The 20700-nt window shown below is 46.9% G+C and overlaps 1 protein-coding gene and 1 non-coding gene across 2 annotated transcripts; one reads left to right on the top strand and one right to left on the bottom strand.

Moving 5' to 3' along the window:
* On the bottom strand, positions 1 to 9014 carry LOC144098583 (glutathione S-transferase omega-1-like). Its single transcript, XM_077631345.1, has 5 exons — positions 8811 to 9014; positions 7595 to 7700; positions 4745 to 4964; positions 2059 to 2185; positions 1 to 438 (listed from the first exon to the last, which is right to left on the bottom strand). Exons 1-5 carry the CDS (start codon positions 8968 to 8970, stop codon positions 197 to 199), a joined length of 855 nt encoding a protein of 284 aa, XP_077487471.1. The 5' UTR covers positions 8971 to 9014; the 3' UTR covers positions 1 to 196.
* Positions 9015 to 17790: 8776 nt separating this feature from the next.
* Positions 17791 to 17862, top strand: TRNAS-ACU (transfer RNA serine (anticodon ACU)). The gene has a single exon. It is a non-coding gene; the product is annotated as a tRNA-Ser (tRNA).
* Positions 17863 to 20700: the final 2838 nt, after the last annotated feature.

Here is a 20700-nt window from a genome sequence, read left to right as displayed (position 1 = left end):
TCAGTCAAGGTCAACAGCCAGTTATTTATTATCGTAAGCTGCTACAAGGGATTAAGCGGATTACTTTTTAAACAAACCGATCACAGATCACCATCTGCATGTTGCCACCGTCGCCCAAGTATCATTTCACGCCAGCGAGCGAATTCCCCCGTCAAAGGCATGCACGAACTGCACGACGCTGCGTGCAAGCGACATCCTATTGAAGTCCAGCATTAAAGTCGCGCTCCCCTTCCAGGCCACTCTTGGCGTACAGCAGGACATGGTCCTCGTTGATGACAGCCTTGACTACCGGGTGCTCCCTCATGGCCTGCAGCCAGCGCGAGAAGTGCGGGAACTCCTCAGCCGCTGGCATCTTCAGCTCGGGGTACAGCGTGATGTAGGCGCGAGCCGCCGCAAAAGCGGGCCACACCGTGTAGTCCACCAGACCAGGTTGCTCGCCTGAGTGAAACAGTTTGGGTAAGCCGAGCTGCACAGTGATTGCTGACGATTTAGAGAGAACTTGGTTCTACGATAGACAGTTGGACTGACTGGTTGCGGCCTAAACACGGAATTAGTGTCCAGTGGCAAATAGACGATAACAATCGGATAGCCTGCGGGAAAGAATTTGGGAAAGCTATCGTAAACTGTCACTCGCCGACGGTGAAGGTTAAATATAGCTCTGCAAAAGTGACACCTGATGGTCGGTTGCGTTTTAAAATCGAAAGCATTTTGTATGAGGTTAATAGGCGAGGACGGGGGAAGTGTTTGTATCCCGCGTTTTTAATCGTATCTGTCTTTCTGTATTTATCTATTTACCGCTGAAAAAATAAAAATTCCTCCAGTTTCGATGCTCCCATTTTAGGAAAAGAATCGTGTATGTGCACCGGACGTCACTACAGGAACGTTATGGAGAACCAGCCGTGACAGTTGAATTCGTACGTATATACTGCACAACATAGCACACGGGCGCCTGACATCTCCGTTCCAGCTCTGCAAAGGAGAGAGAGTATGCAACAACATTTGTTGCTACTTTTCATCCGCTTAAGAGTACACATCAAGCCCCAGCTTTCCTTCCGTCCAGCTTTTCAGCCGTCAGTAGAGAACAGCGCTTAACACAATGGGAATATTTCAGTTCATAAATAAGAGAAAACCAAAAAGTGAAGCTACACGGTGCACAAATATATTTTTTTTTAATTTAGAAGAGGGCGGGAAGCCTTCCTTCCGATCATATAGTAGGGAGGCTTCCCGCCTTTTAAAATTCCTTCATGACTGATCTGGAATCCAAGAGAATCCAAGAGATGACAGCAGAAGTTGATTACTAATTCGACTGTTGGGGAGGAAGGGCGGGAGGGGGCGGGTGGGGGGGGGGGGGGGGGGGGGACGCTGTAGCACTGCTTTCGCAATAATGCTTTAAATGAAAAAAAAAAGAAATACATGAGTTGGTAAATGGTTTCGTAGTGCTACACGCTATTATTAATTTGCTTATGCAAATAAGTAACAAAGAGGGTATTTCATATTCTGCAAAAGCTCGAGCACTAATACGCAATATTTTTCTTGAAAAAAAAATGTCGTCAAAAAGCCGGAATTATGAAACTTCTCTTCAATTAGCCCATTTCTACATGAATTAGAATTTAAAATATAGAGCCATATTTTTACACTCGAATTCCGACAAAAATTAAACCCGAAAACGAAGGGCCATAAACATAAACCAGCCACCTGATCGCTGCAGTAGACAGTATGGCTTTCCAGACGCTCAGTAAAACTAAAATTTCGCAAACGTCAGGTCAAAAATTAAAGCCACCAAGACTTCAGGTGCGTGAACCCCTCTGCTCTGACGTGAAAACCTTGATACTGGTGGCGCTACCGCTGGAATGAAATCAACAGTAAGGACAATAAATCATCGAGCATAACTTAAATTGGAGTACGCTCGGCGTCCGAGTACCGATCGAGTTCTGGCGATATTCCTATGATAAGAAGATGAACGTGGTCAGTTAAACCGCGTTCTGAGATGGCATCGTCAGAAATGCCTGCTTTCAACCGATCTCGAGATATACAGTATAAAGAAAGGCAGCAACTCACCTCCGAAAAATGTCGTTTTCCTCTTCGCAAGCTCTTTCTCGAAGGCCTCGATTTTCTTGAGGAAGTTGGCCCAGTGCTCTTCTTTTGCGCCTCTCTTGAGCGAGATGCTTGCGATCAGCGACGCGCACTTGAATGTAAAAAAAAAAAAGACGGAATGCGAGTAATTAGCTTCGTGCTCTAATGTACGGGTGCGGTAAAACTGGCTATCCGTTGGAAAAAGCACTAAAAGCAGTGGCCGAGCTTAAATCCTTCCCGTGTAAAGTTATCTTATCACGCAGGCCGACTGCTGGTGCTGGGAGAATTACAGCTGCGTGCAAAGTACAATACTGTATCCGTAAACTGTCGACTTGTTGTGCTTGACTGTACTGAACAAAATATTTGTGGCCGTGACCTGATTTCCTTTCCGAACAGTGCGCCGGTTTCAGCTCCGCAGTCGTCCACACAACACGCCACAGCCGCAACGAAAGAAAACACAGGGGCGATGTACAGCATGGCCGGTGACTACCAAGATGTGCTTTCCTTGGAGCTGGGCCTGAACAAGGGGCCTCCACCAGATAGCAGCTAAAGTACACGAGCCGTTCCGAAATTCTGTAATGCACTGAAGTCCATTACCTACGCCCTTCAAAACCAACTGTCGCAGAAATTCGACAGGCTGGTCTCTGTCGGCGCACTCTCACCTGTCCAATATTCGGAGTGGGCAACTCCCATTTTGCCCGTGTTATTTTTTTTCTTTTGTTGTTTCGTTAAAATTGTCTTCCTTTCGGAATAGCCTCGGCTCCTGCGATTTCAAAGCAAGATAGATAGGGTACTAGCAGGCCTATCAGGCGTCCAAACCTGCATCGACGGCGTCCCGGCAACGGAGAAAAGTGGCGACCGGAGTGAACGACTTAAAAATGTGTTCGTACGTTTCCGAGAACACAGGGTGTGAAAACGCAAATTTCGCCAGCAAGCCGTCAATAGCTCATTTAAAAAACACGCGCATTAACTGTTCTTTCTCTCCAAAAAACTGATTGAATGGAATCTCGTAACTAATGACGAAGTTTAAAAACCATCTTTGTCGAAATTTCTTGCCAGCGTTGTTTAAAAATATATTGTCTACGCTTATTCGCAAGAATCTTCAAGTGGTATTAAACTTATTTGTTTTTGTATTCCATTCATTGTTTATTGCGTTTACTTACGTTGTATCCCAACCTGCTAAAATCCTCAGCAGGGATTGAAGTATATGTAAATAAAGAAATAATCTCGGCCATCATATATGCAGAGGGGGCCTTCACGTGACGAATAAGAATTTAGAAGTCATAGTCCAAGCGCCTCGTCGACAAGACGTCAGCGAGCTGCGCTCCTTTTTAGCAATGATGACATTTTATTCCATATTTCTGCCAAACATATTTTCTCTGCTCTCCCCGCTTTACAAACTCTTCGAAAGAGGCACCCAATGGCCGCGGGAACTACAACAGGAAGTTGCCTTTAATAAAACGAACGAAAGATCAAAGGAACTTTAAGTTCTTGTACATTTTGATCAGTAGAAAGAGATGAAACTGGAATGCGATGCTTCCCCAAACGATTCGGGCGCATCGCTTTAGCAGTTATATCCTTATTCTCATTCTTAGCAGGTATTTCCAGTAGGAGAGAGGGATCCTTGCTCTGGTTTTCAACACCACAAAATTCTGTGAGCATCATAGAAGACGAGAGTTTACCCTACGGACCACCAGCCCTTCTTAACTTGCTAAGGCTTGCCAGCCAGACATCACCAGCTGCTGCCCACATCCAACGCTGGGGGCGCTGTACTTAGGTGTCTGCCGCTAAAAAATGCTGTATGCACATGCAAAATAACGGCTGAATTCTGAATCTCAGTATAGTGCCGCTGCGGTGTACTGAGCTGCAGCCACAGTGGGCGATCCACCGTAATATGAGCTTGCTCTATAAAGCCTTGACTAAAGGATGGTCCCAACAAGAAAACTACGACACCTGTTGGATAATGACCCCACACTAGTTAGTGTCAAGCATTACACACTGCATAGCTGGCCCAGAGCTGTAATCGGGTGGAGCCCACTATTCTGCCGTTTTTTGGCTGGACTAGAATTGATTATACTCACGGTCTCGCATACTGAGGAAATCGGGTGGCCATACCAGAAAGAGCTCAAGACAGACTTTTAAACCTTTAGCGTGAGACCCACTAATGTTTTTCAGCAATGACGTGAGTGGCACGGTCGAAGTTGTGGTGGCCTTGGCTAGACCTGCATATTGAAGAGCTGTCCGCCTGCTGGCTTAAATGTATATATATACAAAAGATGCCACTGCCGACTGCGCACCTTTGGTCGATTGGCCGCAAACGCAAGAAAAATGGTCAATGGGCAGCTTTTTTCAATGGGCGATTTGGAACCAGTGCACCCTCAAACTAGGCAAAAACTGGGAGTGGAGGCATTCTGGTGGACGCATTCTGCTGTCTGGAACGTCAACTCCAAGAGCAGTGGATAATCCCACTGCGGATGCTCCGAAACACTACTGCAATGGCAGGTACATAACAAAAGGTGGAAGGCACGTGGTTGCTGTTGCTTGTAATAAATCCGGCAGAAAAAAAAAGATCACTAAATTTTTTACTCCATCATGCCATCATGCCATCACACCATCATGCCAGTTCGTAATGGGTCATATGCCGGAGCCAGACAGAGTACGGTGTGCTCACAGGCAGGGCCACGTCCAGAAAGCTCCTGTCCAAGGCCTTGAGATACGGGTCAGTGGGCAGGAGGTGAGGCTGGGGGTAAGCCTCCTCCAGGTACTCGGCTATGGGCATGGAACCACTTATGACCTTGTCGTCCTGGTAAAGTACCGGTACGGTACCCGCGGGCAGCACTTCGTTGTACCACTCGGGCCTGTTGCGTAGGTTCACGTTGACCACTTCGTGGCTGGACACAAAGTTTTGTACTTAATTAAAATCCGCATTTCACAAAATATAATCCGGCAGGGAACGAAGAAAAAAAACCGCGAGGAGCATGCAGTTGCATCTGCACGCCGCAGTAACAAACTCATTGCGTACTATGGCCGATAAAAAGCTGCTACAAAGCAGCGTTTCCCGAACACTACCTTCGTAGATGTCCTCACAGCACAGGGCATATTGCGGGGACGGAATACATAGCGCACGTACACATACATCATCTAGATGCACTCATACGCTCACTTTTGCCATATAGCCTGCACCTTACACGCGAGGCAGCGAGCAAAGAGCAGTGAGCGCTGCTGTGTGTCCAAGTCCAGCACACGGTAGTAACATATACCATCAAGGAATAGCAGATCAAGGTGAAGGAAGCATTTACGGTTCAAGGTCATCAAAAACGCATCTTGATGATGGGTCAATGAGGCTCAAGTTTCCTGCACGGCTCGTCGTGATTGTAACCGCGTTTTGTGCGCCTAGTACGGTTCATTTGCATCAGTAAAAACCATAAAAATGGTATCCGAGCTGTTGGCCTGTTCCAGAGATACGTTCGATGCAAGATCCTCTTCGCACGGCAAAAACAAAGTTCGCTAGTTGACAGCGGCGCTACTATCAACGCTTATCTAATCATATGGCGACGACGCAGAGGAGCGCGAGAATTTGCAATGGAAACTACGCCACAGCTGCAAAGAAACAGCGCGCGAGTATGCGTTGCTCTGGTTACTGTTAGAGTTTGAATTTGCAGCATCCATCCGGGACCCAGGTCATAGTAATTTATTCCTTGAAGCAGCGCAGTATCGCTCGGCTAGATTCATCATCAATAACTTACATAGGGTCACCAGTGTAAGCGAAATGAAAGTCATTTTGCATGTCCCATTGTTAGCTTCTCGAAAAAAACTATCCCTTCCTTCTCTTTTTCAAGATTTTTTTTTTTTTTTTGCCACAAAAGCATCCTGCGTTCACGTTGGATTCAACCGGCGTCATTTATTTCTGCTCGTTTGTACCATCCTCAGACAGTAACCAAACCTTATTATAAGTTAGCCACAAACGCGCATTCATTTTTTTTTCCTAAAACATCTTAGGATTGGAAAAACTTGCCACCATATTAGTGGCTGTAACAGATCCCGTTCGTTTTTAAGAATACAATACAAAATAATATTCCGTTATTATGCCCTGCCAGGTCAATCTTAGTGTATTACTGTGCGCTTGTGTTCAAATTTATATCAGTATGTGCATTTTTATGTTTTGTTATCCTCTGTCTTTCTATTTAACTTGTCTTTTTGTTTGTTTTGCAATGTAGTACCGCAAGTGCTATGCATTACGAGTTTTCTGTTATTGCCCCACCCATCTATAATGCACACTATAGATTGAGGTCATCACAAATAAATAAATAAATAGCATAGTCAAGCAAGTCTGTGCCACCCCTGGGCTAACGAATGCATGTGCTACTAATACCACAGCGCGCGAGGAACACGTAACTCAGGTCGGATGCATGTTTAACAGCTCAATTAAGTGCTAGATACTCTCTACATTTTTACTGACATAATAGCAGTTGTTACCGAATAGCTGCGATAAACTTATATTAAAATTACCTTCTTGCATCTCCTTATTGCCCCCTATCCTTTCTTACTGTCCTCCCCTCTCTGTCTTCTCCCAATACCTTTTGGTCCCGCTAGCCGCAGCTCAGGTGTTTCATACTTCGCGCAGCTAGCAACATCCTCTTACTTCCGCTTTTATTTGATTAATAACCCACTTAATAATAATAATTACCTATGCGATAGTTTTTCACTATAACCTGCGAAACCTTGCGTACACAGCCTAGCTCAAGCGTTATGCTTTCTAATCTGGTCTACGTATAGTTTGGTTTGGTTTGGTTTGGGGTTTAACGTACCGAAGCGACTCTGGCTATGTGGGGCGCCGTAGTGGAGGGCTCAAGGATAATTTCGACCAATAGGGTTTTTTTAGCGTGCACTGAATCCGCACAGTACACTAGCCTCTAGCATATCGCCTCTATCGAAATACAACCGCCGCAGCCGGGAACGAGCCCACGTATTTAGGGTCAGCAGCCGTGAGCAACAAATACTGAGCCACCACGGCGACTGTTCTACGCATGGCCCTGAAAGAATAATGGCACACTGTAAACAACAACCAGTACGGCCAACAGACCTTTGGCGTCTCACGGTATGTGACCCGTACATAAGCGAAGATAACGTGGACATAGGGATAAAATTTATGGCTGCAGTCAGCGGCGTGCGGCAAAAGTTTCTTATGGACGTAAAAATCGCATGAAAGGAGCTGGAGAGCACCGCTGTGCGCAAAGTAAAGTGTTTTAGAAATCTTATTTGGACAGTGGTAGAAATAAATGCATTTCCAAATTATTTACTGTTGTCAGGTTACTTCACCTCTCTTCCAAATAGTGTCAAGGGCTCAGTGTAGGCAGAGGAAGTGAAGTGCATTGCAGTTACAGCAAATATTCAGCAAAAGTCGATGGCATTAGTTTGAAGAACGCTACCATACGAACGTGGCACTAGTACTAGTGCCACAACACACCGGACCACCACCACACTGGATGCAACGGGCAAAGCGTCTGTTCGTCAGACTCACTCGACTCCTTTGGCCTTGAGAACGAGGAGAGCCCGCAGTGCGTACGGACAGAATCTCATGCTGTACAAACGTAGCTTCCCTGGAACAAGCGGAGGGAGCTTGGAGCCTGCATGGATTTCAAAATGAAAGGGAAAAACAAATATTGCATGCTGTACCATATCGAACACCAATACCTGCTGTGCGTGTCCAGTACACAACGCTTTATTATACTTGTCGGCTAAACCTTACTACACGAGTAACTTTGTAGTATACCACAGCAACATAGGCAAGAAAATTTGATTTCCTGCTAATTCTACTGCTCTTGTTAGCAGAAGAACTATGATATAAATTTTATTTGCTATGTTTGAAGCGCTACTTTCTGTTCGTCGTCTGCGTTTTCGCTCCTCGTTTTGCACTGGCTGACGCTATATATCACAGTAGTACATAAATTGACTAAAAAACAGAGTTGCAGACATAAATATTTAGTTGGCCAATATTACAGGCATGCAGTATCACAAAAAGCTCTGCGTGGTTCCCAGTATAAAAGGGTATTCGTAGTTACTGCAACTATTTATTTTCATACAAGCCGCGCTTTGAGCGTGTTGCAAGGCGTCTCCGTAAGATGGCAGCACGAGCCTTATGAACGTAAGCCGCAAAAGAACGTAAGCTGGACTGGGCGCGGAACTACGTTACCTAATTCCGACCGGCAGAAGCACGTTTCCCATTGACTTTAAACACTGCCTTGTCAAGTGCACAGAATGTTACCTCAACACCGCGAATCATTCTGGTATGTCCGGAGCAAACGGTGCGGCTTTTAAAAAACGCGCTGCTCGTATGATACAACGAAGCTCGATTTCACCGCTATTTGCACAACAAAAATCACTTCGCGCACACTTTCATGCGGCTCCGGTGTTTTGACGTCATAAACTTGCATTCTTTTAAGACGAGCAGCCGGATCTTCAGCGCAAAATATTTCATTTTTCACTTCTTCGTCGACATAAAAGATGCCTAGTCTGCAAAGGTGCCGCAGCGATTGCTAGCTGGCCTTGAGTGCTCCCACAGAGCAAGGCTCGTCAAGGACCTCGACAATTGGCGCTGCTGTGCGAAAACCACATTTTGGACGCGCGTATACGTAAATGCTGCCCACGCTGAGCCTGCCCTGAAACGCCTCCCTGTGCTATTACATGGGGGCCAACTTGCAGCGGATACAAAGCTCGCCACGACGAGAGGGACTCACCCGTTTCTAGTGCCCGGGCGCTCATGTTTCTGCAGCGAAGAGCGGCGACGGTCGTCCGGTATCTGGCGAGCAAGAAAATGAGCGCGTGCGGCCGACTCGCTGTGAGCTTGTGGCAGGAATGCAGCCAGCGGACACCCACCCCAGCGGCGATTGCGCTCATACGCAGCTGCCGAGCGGCTCTGGAAAGAAAAATAAAAGAACAGGCGGCGGATGCGGTTTCCGAGGCTCCAGAGAGGAGGAAGCGTTAGAAGGCTGGGGCCACTCGCTTAACTACGCATAGGCACGGCGGGAGAGGGACTTGTTCTGGCGCAGAAAAAAAAAATGAATGATGGCAGCCATGAAGCGAAAAAGTGGGCTCGACCCACGAGGCGGATCACTATTCAGCTGCAAGAATGGTTCATGGAAGCTAGTTTGCCGTGAAATGTGCAGTCTGCGTAGAGTTTTTCAGTACGGGGCGAATGACCTGCTCCTGAGCGAAAATGGGCCGTCCACTATAGCAGAGCAACTTGGTCGAGTTGTTTCGGGACTATTATTGAAAACGCGAAAATTGAATGACAGAACACATGGGCTGTGATGTATCATTCCTTCGTCTCGCTTGCTACGCTGTATCTATAAGGCTGTCCTGTAAAGGTAGCGTCCAATGAAGCACCGAACAAGTAGGAAATTTAAAAAAAAATAGTGAAATAAAGACATAGAAAGCCAGACAATTCAGCCTCGTCCAGTGCGGAAAAAAAACAACAACAATAGTCTAAAGATAGCGATGGATTCATCGGGCCCCAAAACGTGGATTCCCAGGGCGAACCATTGGCCCGCGGTTCAGGAGTCACGTGACGTATTACATCCGTGAGGTTCGCTCCAGGACACTTATGTTCGTCAACGTAGCGCGGCGAAGGACCTTGCGCGAAGGTTAAGGTCGGAGGAGCGGCGATAAGCGGACTAAAGATTCGCACGGCCTTTATCCATTACCGTCACTGCCGGCTTCATTCGACATTTCGTCACCCTCATCATTATGAAGGCGATAACGGCGGCCTCTCCAAGCGTCTCCGCACCTGAGGACAGGCGGAGAGAGCATCTACAAAGCAACACTCTCTGTACTGTGCTGTTGATTTCTGGTTCGGAAGCGCATTGAAGGGCATGCACACACCCCCTGCAGAAGAACGGTTTCACAACCGCCCTACGCTCTCTTTTCCTAGCGTAGATTTCGCCTTCGTACACGACTCCTGTGATAACCTCCGCAAAGAAATGGATAACAGTTTCAAGCAACAGGTCCAGAGGCTGAAGTCAGCAAGTTTCCCTAATGACGTGATCACACTAGCCTGCAATAAACTCCTGAAAATGCCAAAGTCATTCGGTAAACCCGATTCACCAGAGCCTCCCAGTAACGAGAAAAGAAAGTGTGCAGTAATTTCGTATATTCACAGATTATCCCACCGATTTAAACTCGTAGGCACTAGATATGGGGTAAGGGTACTGTTGTCAGCTCCCCAAAAACTTGGAAACATTTGCGCTATGGTCGATAGGAGAGCCAGATTAGAAAAACAAAAGTCAAAAGAAAGTAAAAAACAGTGCAATATAAAACATGAGTTGCTGTTTGCACCTTGTGCCGAGGGAGTGGTATATGAAGTACCCTTCACATGCAAGAAGAGTTATATAGGCCAAACTGGTAAATGTATAAACACACGGCTACGCCAACATAATTCGTCTTTAAAGGTGGCTCCTTCCTCTAATTTGGCCCTGCATTACAGAGACTGTGAACTTAACCATTCTAACCCGTTGGAAAAAAATGCATTTGTACCTCTGTTCAATAGTACAAAAATTCTGTATAAGCATTCGAATCAGCTAACAAGGGAATTATCTGAGGCATTTAATATTGACAAAAACTCCGACATGTGCGTCAGCACACCATCTGTTGTCATCCACAATTGTGAAATTCGGTATCTTAATTCAACTCAGTGATTTGTTTTGTCATTCTGAGGGTAGGCGCATGCGCTGCTGGCTGCCTTGTGTGAGCTACTTAACCTTATGTGTTTTTTTTTTCCAATAAACTTCGGTTGATAGTAGCGCTTGTCCTTCGTCGTCTTCTTTCTCTTGGTGTCCCCCGTAGCAGCGCTTTCGAAAGTTTTAAAAAGAAATGCGCATCACTCGCTGAATGCGCTAACTTTGGATCAACTATTTTCCGCCGTAAAACGAAAGCCGCACCGTATTCGCAAAAAGTCTAAAGGCAAACTGCCAGCAAACGCATGTTCCTGAGTATACAAGTTGGGACATGAACTATGCCACTATGTGGAGTAACTGCATCCGCAGAGTAATTACTCGATCAGATTTCTCTGCTCACTATTGTACCCTTTTCGAAGATGTATGTTCTGCCGCCCCCTGCTACGCTCGCCTTCTCTTGGAATCCACTCCGTTGCCCTTAAGGACCAGCGGTTACCTTGCCTTCGCATCACATGCTTTTCCCAAGCCCATTTCTTCCTCTTGATTTCGACTAGGATGTCATTAACCCGGCTTTATTCCCTGAACCGCTCTGCTCTCTTGCGGTCTCTTAACGTTACACCTATCATTTTCTTTCTATGGCTCGCTGCGTTGTCCTCAACTTAAGCTGTACCCTTTTGCTAGCCTCCGCGTCTCTGCCCCGGAGGCGAGTACCGGTAAGATACAGCTGTTCTATACTTTTCTCTGGAGGAGTTTATTTATTCGCAATTTTCGACATCCATTCATGCGACAATAGAGACTTTTAGCATACCGGATGCGTACTATAGCGTAGACGTATACCGCTTTACCGGACGGCGGATGCGCACGCACAGTGGCCCTGCCTGGCCGCGCCGCTACCAGTGTGCAGCCGGCGACCATTAAATCGCTATGCGTCTGCGCTTATACATCTCAGCTATGCTAAAAGTCTCTGTTTCTTACATTTCCCCGCGGTCTTACCTGTGGGCAAACGCATATGGCAAATAACGCAGCAGGACGCTCACAGGATGCGAGTGATACAAAGGATGCAGCAAAAAAAGCAGCGCATTGTGTTCAGCGCTCTTGTAATTTCGCAAAGGAAAAATGCATAAAACTGCGCAGGATGCTTTTGTAACTGAACGGAAACAAAGTGTAGCACCAAGGACGCACACTCACAAGAGCGCCAGCTGTATTTCCAGGTAGCTGCACTATAGGAAAGGCAGTGCGGCGCACACCACTGCTTGCTCCAAGCAGCCCTGACGAACTCAGGGGTGGAAATTTCCAGATCTTCTCAAGAATCAAGAACCTGTTGGAATGACTCGAAGCATTCGTATGGTGTTTGCTTGCTGAAATCAAGCTCGCACGCTGAATACCGGGAGATTGACGGCGGAGATATGCAAACACATCTGTGTACTGATCTAGAGTTCAGTGCACGTTCAAGTGAAAGTTGAAATCAATCCAGAGCCCGCCACATATTATACGGCGCGCCTTACACCCACAGTGTTACTTTGGAATCAATCAATGAGTCAGTCAGTCAGTCAGTCAGTCAGTCAGTCAGTCAGTCAAACATTTAAGCAATCAATCAATCAATAATTCAAACAAACCGGTGCGGACGCGGTTTTTTTTTTTTGCGTGTCGATAACACTACAAATCTAAGACCAGAATTTCTCCGTAGACGTAAAGTTAACAGCACGCGTTGGTGTCCATACTACAGCACCACTACACATCCTCACCACTCTCTGATCCCTGAACATAAGGTTATGAGGCAGTATTTCGAGAGATTTCAGTTGAATCAAAGCCCTTATAAGGACAGGACTTTTGCGAACAGAAACAGGAGACAGCATAGTCAGCGGTCGCTCAATAAGTGCACAAAAATTATAATGTTTTCTAGACCCTGCAGCTCATCGTTTGCCTATGCCGTGGAGCGCCTTGCGTATGGTGTACATTGCTTTATATTCACATTCTTTTTTTTTTTTCTCAACTTCACTGTTCTGCCATGTAACGGTCTCCTGAACCTCGTCAAGCTGCTCACCCAGCTTTTAGCCCAGGAGACCATTCCAGTTCTTTCTGGGAAAATAAAGATTGTTTGTTTGTTTGATTGATTGATTGATTGATTGATTGATTGATTGATATTGCAGCTGCATTTATTAGCGCCCGTTTCGTAGCACTTTCAGGCGTTTGATTCAGCAACTGGAAATTAATAGTAAAAAAAGTCTGAGAACGAAAAAGTTGACAAAAGCTACATTTTCGGCAGTGGCTTACTTTTTGCGTTCTCCTTCGTGGTCGCAAGTTCCTTAAGTCCAATTTTCCCTTATCATTTTCGGCTGAAAAGATACGTTATCAGGTTGAAAGAAAATCTCCCGGTTGCACCAGGGGCCACTAAGGAACATTTGTTAGGTTAGGGCAACCTAAAAAGAATGAAAAATAATAATCCCCTGCCTGCACCACAGACATACAACAGTCTTAGAACAGTAAAAAAAAAGTACTATTCTCACTAAACGAGCCCGGTGTTTGTGTCTTTAAGCCGTAGGTAATGGTAAGTCAAACACCTTTTATATCGCTCTATTGCGGCGGGCAAGATAACCGCTAATCCTTAAGGGTAATGGAGTGGACTCCAAGAGAAGGCAAGCGTAGCAGGAGGCGGCAGAAGGTTAGGGGGGCGGATGAGATTAAGAAGTCTGCGGGCATACGGTGGGCGCAGCTGACAAAGGACAGGGTTAATTGGAGAGACATGGAAGAGGTCTTAGCCCGTCACGGGGCGTAGTCAGGCCGGTGACGATGATGATGACGACGACGACGATGATGATGATGATGATGATTGCGGATGAACTGATTTTTATGACGAACAAACCATGGTGCAAACAATAGGCGAGGTCTTCGCAGGAAATCTACCAAGCGATGCGCCCCGCACAGAAGTGCACTGGATAATAAGAAAAAATCTTCAGTTACTATAATTTAAAGACCCACCAAATCGAAGCACCTCTTACCTGTGAGCAAAGGAGCCCTCGCTTCGACAGCACAGCTCTGTTCGAAGGAACATCGAGAACGCGACTTCGCAGAGTCGGAAGGCAAAATACGTGGCTAAGGAACACTGCGACTGCCTAAGGGTCTGAAATGTTGCTGTTATTGTCGTCTGTTGGAGTGTCACGAGATGTATCGTGCATTATTCGACACACGGCACGCTCAACGTCAATTTCGTCGGCACGGCAGCGCCACCGCCAAACACTGTAAACAAGAATAAACCTAAATGGGCGTTTAAATGTCTGGCGTCGCCCTTTAAACTCCATATGCCGAAATATTTACTCCATCAATATGGGAAAAAATTTGTTAAATGGCCTATTTGACTCCCTGCACTGAGTAATGGTTCGTAAAAAAGGATTCTCCTACGTATAACAGCCATTTTTAAAGAGAGTTCCTGAGATTCATTAAAATTCATTAATTCACTAAAATTCAATAAAATATTCACTGAAATTACACGATTCACTAAAATTCATAACCAGTATTTTATTTGTAGATTTTGAGCGCTAGATAATATTGCAAAATTGAGGGCCGTAAACATCTAATCGGGTACATTTTTTAAATCTTCTGAATCGGCATTCTGGCACGAAGAATCGAGTCCCAAAAATGCGCATTCCAAAGCTCTTTGAGTTGACTTTCCCGCGTTGAAAGTTTATGAAATGGTGTTGTTGCGCGTGGAATTGTCGCTTAAATAAAGTTAACTTCATTTACATGATGAAGTACACAAGCTTCGTCTGTATTTTCTGCATTAAAAATGCGGGCGAAATCTTTTAATGAATCTGCAAGGCGGGAGAGCCAACTCAGCGGGCTTTCAACAGTGTATTTTTGTCAATCGATGCTTCGAACCAGAACACCGACTCAGATGGGCTCGCCTACGACACTGATCGACCTTCACTTTCGCAGTATAAATTGTTTTTCCCCAAACTATAAAATTTCCCTTCATTTAATATTGCTAGCCGCCTTTTGGCAGCCAAGGCAGGAAGGGTACACACATACGTCGTTGTACATTAAAAGAGATGGTACAAAGTTGGGTACATAATTTACTTAGTTAATGATCTATTAAGTTAGTTCTATTACGTACATGATGTACGACTTGCCATGCAGTCCACACCCGCTGAACGCACCGACGTATTTCTCAAGGTTTTTAAAAAATAAATCTGTAAATACTAGAAAGAATCACCCTGTATACCCCGGATGTTGAAAATTAGGAGTTGCGCATTTCCGGAAGAACAGCGCAGCCCTCACACGCGTGTATATGTAAAGCATGTTTCTAAGCAAAAGGTAGAGCTCTATATCTTTTTATAAAGACACTCGTTGGAAAACAAACTTCTTTAAGTTCATCATAAACGTCCTGCTGCTATGTTGAGTCGTGCCCAGTAGTAAAAGTTGAATAATTAGAGGCAGCAGCCAATTTAAGACTCATAGGCCTGCCTGCCTTGGAAGTATCCGAGGGTTGTATTTTGTGTTACACCGCGAGAGCATCTTTGTCAAAGTTCCGCCATGTTAGAAGCAGCACGGAATACTGCGCACAAAAAGAAAAACAGAGGTCTTGCTCATGCAGCGCAAACGGAGAATTGACGGAATCGTCGGAACGCATCTACGGAGCAAGCACTCGAAGAGCACAGAGCAGCCATCAGAAGCATGTTTTAGTGGGAGAACAGAGCGAATTTGTTTCGCAACTTCTATGGGGCAAGAACATACCTGAACAAATAAATGGGAGCACGCAGGACAGCTGGTTTTCTCGCTCAAAGCCGACAGCGAAGTGTTTTGTGACCTCCGCGGACAATGCAAGCGATAACGTGCCGCTTTGCGTGGCGATCGCTATTTGAACATGCACGGAGATAAGAAATATCAGACACTGGCTAAGATATATCGCTGGGACGTTCGGCGAAACTCCCACACGGGACGAGGCACTGTACCGTATTTCTAAGCAATGTGCACAGCACTGCATATTGCTCCCTAGCTATAGTTCTCGTAGTAGATCAACTAAAGCTTTAAAGCAAGAGCTTTAAGGGTTCCGTGCAGCAGAAAAATTAGCTGCGGTTCAACTACTGCGGAACCTGGTTAGAGAGCGAAAGCTGTGGTGTATCGGGCAAGTAGACGCGGCTTGGCGTCTGTGACATTGAGTGGTGGTGGTGAAAACTTTAATAGACACAGGGAAGTTAAGGACACGCAGGTCCTTGGCCCCCCGCACGGCCCCACTGCACTCAAACGTTCACGTCCCGGAGGCTCATGACGCTGGCAGCCCGGCCTGTGGCGATGGCTTGCTTGGCCGGGTCCTCGGAGAGCAGTAGGGTCTCCCAAGCCTCCCAAGTGGCAAGGTGCTCCAGGCTACACGGGGGAGGATCCGCCGGGCAGAGGAAAAGGATATGATCGAGAGCGGCTGTGAGGTAGTGGCAGAGAAGAGAGTACAGGAGGGGTTTGTGTGGACTTGGTGACTGCGCGAGCGTATATAAGGGGAGGATAAGGTGCGTGTTTGGAGCCGTCTCCAAAGTGTCTGGTGATAATTGTCGAGGGAGGGATGGGGGGGGGGGGGGTAGAGCCGACGCTCGGCTTTGCAGGCCTGCGTCAGTTCATTGAATGAATGCACGCGCTCCTGTGAGAGCCCTAGATTGGAGGCCGCCGGTGCCCGGTTAAGAGAACCTCGAGCTAAAGAATTGGCAGCCTCGTTTCCGGGATTCCCTTAGTGGGCAGGCACCCACATATGAGCTCCATATGGCGGGGCGGGTGTGCGGCGAGGGAATTCAGTATGTGAAATGCAGGGACGTGAACTCTCCCGCGAGCAAAATTTAGAATGGCAGTTTTAGAGTCCGATAGTATATACCGCGGGCCTCCGTGCGCGTGATGGCTAGGGCAATGGCGGCCTCTTCGGCCTCCTCCGAAGTGGCAGTGGGGGGGGGGGGGGGGGGGGGGGGGGAATGTGAAGGGTGGCAATCTGCTGTAGGGAGGGGTTCCTGATGGCTACAACCGCGTCCTCGCCTGTGCATGCGGCATCCACCCACACGGCATCCGGTTCCGTGCCATAGTGTTTGTGGAGCGCCCGTGCGCGAGCTCTGCGGCGGGGTTCGTGGTAGGTGGGGTGCATGTTTTTGGGAGAGGTTCAATAAGTAGTTCGCGGTGAATTTGGTGGGGGACCTGGAGCTGCGTGGGATCCGCGCCTGGTATCGTGACACCGAGGGTGAGTGCGTTCTGCACACTGGATAGGCAGCGCGCACACCCTGTCATCCCAGCAGCTGGCAGTTAATGGTTCATCTCTAGTTGTAGGTCAATCATCGACTGCTGTGGCCTATTCTACCACCCTGCACTGGCGAATGTAAACATCCAAGATGAAAGGTCAAGGTCAAAGGTCAAGTGGTGCGACACCATAGTGAACCACATATGGTAAAGTCTACAGCCACACTTGACCTCTGGCTCACTTCAAGGTCAACCGGCAACGCACGTCGAAATCGGCTTTACCTAGCGTAGTGAAGCGTAGCGCTTCAAAATCCGGCGGCGTTCATTGTCGTTCGTTGGTGTTGTAAATTGCTCGAGAAAGTGGCTATACCTCACACATGAACCAGCGGATTTGAAAAGTGACCAAAAGCATGAGTAAACTGGTGATTATAAGGTCGCAACATGACTTATACGTCGTTAGGACATGCAAGTATATAACGTAAATGTGTGACGCTGAAAAGAAAACCCGAAGGGACATGCCCTTAAGTTCCGCGTTTGCACAGTGGCTTGGGCTGTGCTATCACTGTAGTCGGACACAACTAATCGATGATGCGCTGAACGCCATTGAAAGAAGGCCCTTTCACGCCGACCAACTGTCATAAAGCTTAATCCGCTCGCAGAGGCTTTCAGGTAAAATGGGATGAACAGCCGGGATTAACAGCGGCGTCAAGACAAGTGGTCCACGCCATTGGCAAGAGAGCCTCTTTAGCGACATGCACCCCTTCGTTCTTGAGTTATATCCGACTACACTATCAACAGAAAGGAGCGAAAAGAAAGTGAGCTTCTCTCTAGCACAATACCTGCCGCGGTGGCTCAGTGGTTAGAGCGCTCGACTACTGATCCGGAGTTCCCGGGTTCGAACCCGACCGCGGCGGCTGTGTTCGATGGAGGCGAAACGCTAGGGCATCCGTGTGCTGTGCGATGTCAGTGCACGTTAAAGGTCCCCAGGTGATCACGTTAAAGACCACCAGGTGGTCTAGATTATTCCGGAGCCCTCCACTACGGCACCTCTTGCTTCCTTTCTTCATTCAGTCCCTCCTTATCCCTTCTCTTACGACACGGTTCACGTGTCAGCGGAGACGCGAGACAGATACTGCGCCATTTCCTTGCCTCAAAAAACAATTTTCAATTTTCTCTCTAGCCCGCTCCCTTTTATAAAAGGGAGTGTCCTAGAGGACATCTTACTGCCTTTTTACGCAGGCAGTATTCGCGCTTAGAGTGTATAGTAAATTTCTTCGCTAACAGCTGGCAGTCTACGCTCGCTGAGTCGCAGAGATCCCGCAAATTTCGTCAACTTATCTAAACCCTCTAGCACGCCCCTTCGCAAAAGTGGAGATACCACGCGAGCCGACAAATCTGCATGTCAGAGCTTTCTCACAGCGCAACACCTGCTTTCAAGACATGCATAGGTTGCCTGACCAAGCAAGTTAACCTGTCTGTCTACAAATTTCTGCTAGATACGCCTTTATAGACAGAAAAATTGCAATCACCGCCATTCCCGCAGATCTCTGCACTTTTGCGCTCGACTGAACATCTGGTGTCTTCAGCTCAGCAAAAAGATTGATTTTAAGATTGCAGAGACCCGCCGCGGTGGCTCAGTGGTTAGGGCGCTCGACTACTGATCCGGAGTACCCGGGTTTGAACCCGACCGCGGTGGCTGCGTTTTTATGGAGGAAAAGCGCTAAGGCGCTCGTGTGCTGTGCGATGTCAGTGCACGGTAAAGATCCCCAGGTGGTCGAAATTATTCCGGAGCCCTCCACTACGGCACCTATTTCTTCCTTTCTTCCTTCACTCCCTACCTTATCTCTTCCCATACGGCGCGGTTCAGGTGTCCAACGATATATGAGACAGATACTGCGCCATTTCTTTTCCCCAAAAACCAATTATTATTATCATTATTAAAATTGCAGAAAAAAAATCCTCAGGAGAGAGTTCGGAATCACGTGGAGAGAGGAGGTAGCGGGCGCTTTGTCTGCAATGACAACAGCGGAAAGCGCGCTCGCACCTGTGTTCGGTATCGCGCGCACGTGACCTCACGCTCCAGCCGCATGGGCCCGCACTTGCGAAGACCGCATCTGCCGCGTCGCTCACGGCGTTCCCGACGAGCGGCGCCTCGAAGCCTCGGCCTAGTCGGCCTAGTGTGCCACCTCAAGCGACGCAGATCGGACGCTGCTCAAGAAAGACGCTAACGAAGAAGAAACAAGGAGGAAATCTGGCACCGCACACGCCGGCCACAGCGGCAGTGGCAGTATATATACCGTGTTTGCGGGAGTATAATGGACACCATGAAATACATCTTCGCCGAGCGTCACTTTCGAGACGCGAAAAAAAAGAAAAGGAAGCACCGATTTTACCGGCTCCTTCTTAATTACAAGCCGCACTGACGAAGGCATGTGAAAATCAACCTCAATGTCTTTTCCCCACCTGAATGCACTTTTCACTACGTCTTTTTTGGGCGACACTTGGCGCTAGAATTAACTTATCAGATTTACATGCAGAAGTTTTCCCTGTTATTTTATCGCTAAATCCAAGAGCAAAGCCTGAGCATTCGGAATCCAGAAGCCGATTCCCGACAAGGTTTTCCGGTAGCATGCATTGAAGCGCGTGGACTTTATGTCCATAGCAAAGCAACCAGAACCTTCTTCAAGTTTTAGAAAGCGTATCATCATCTTCGACATTTTCTAAAACAATTTAACCAGGCGTCATCATACCTATCATATCATAACGCGGGTTAGCATGATGAGAATAAAAAAGAAAATAATTCGCACCAGAATGGCAGTGTAGTGTTCTGTTAGGGAAGTTGGGCAGGCCCCTAAAAGAAAAAAAAAAAGTCCTGAAAGTCGTGAAGCGCGGCGATCGATTTTACACCTCGCATACAGCAACCCGGAGCCACCGGCGGATGCCAGGATGAATATAGGGAAATAGTCTCCGGTTTCGTCCACTCATCGTTGTATACCGTAATTAGCAGCCCGAGGGCAATGTTACGTAAATTGTTGAAAGCTGGTCAGCTAGTGCATGGGGCGACACAGTCAACAGTCTATACAAGTGGTGTACTGCCATGTATATCTTTAGTGTGCAGTAAAGATTTGCTGTGATTTCCTGTTCTAATCGACCTCTTTTGCCCATTGTTATTTTGCACTTTGGGCTGGTCTTTGGTTATGGGGCTAACTATTCTAAAAATTTGTGCGAAATATGGATACGTACGCATGAAAAAAAAAAAGAAAGGGAGAAAAGTTTGCGGGCGATCACACGCGTGGGATGCCACAAATCTGCTTTGGGAGTATTTACAGTACGTTTAGCTTTTACATCAACCGCCTTCTCACTTGGGCGTTTAATATCCTTGGGAGTCGCCCCTTCGTTCCGCTGCTGCGCGGCTTCTGGTGGGTTAAGCATACAGACCTCGGACGCATAGACAGCCACTTTTCAGTGAAGAAGTAAGATACTGCTGAGGCAGTGAAACAAAGAAAGAAAGAAAGAAGGAAGGGAAGAAAGAAAGGAAGAAAAAAGAAAGGAAGGAAGGAAGAAAGAAAGAAAGAAAGAAAGAAAGAAAGAAAGGAAGAAAGAAGGGAAGAAAGGAAGAAAGAAAAAAGGAAGAAATAAAGAAAGAAGGAAAGAAAGAAAGAAGGGAAGAAAGAAAGAAAGAAAGAAAAAAAAAGGAAAGGAAGGAAGAAAGAAAAAAAGAAAAAAAGAAAGGAAGAAAGAAAGAAAGAAA

Source organism: Amblyomma americanum, chromosome 7, assembly GCF_052857255.1.
Source record: "Amblyomma americanum isolate KBUSLIRL-KWMA chromosome 7, ASM5285725v1, whole genome shotgun sequence".
Classification (NCBI taxonomy): domain Eukaryota; kingdom Metazoa; phylum Arthropoda; class Arachnida; order Ixodida; family Ixodidae; genus Amblyomma; species Amblyomma americanum.
Note: the sequence above shows the minus strand (reverse complement) of the source record. Positions and strands in the feature narration are given on the sequence as shown.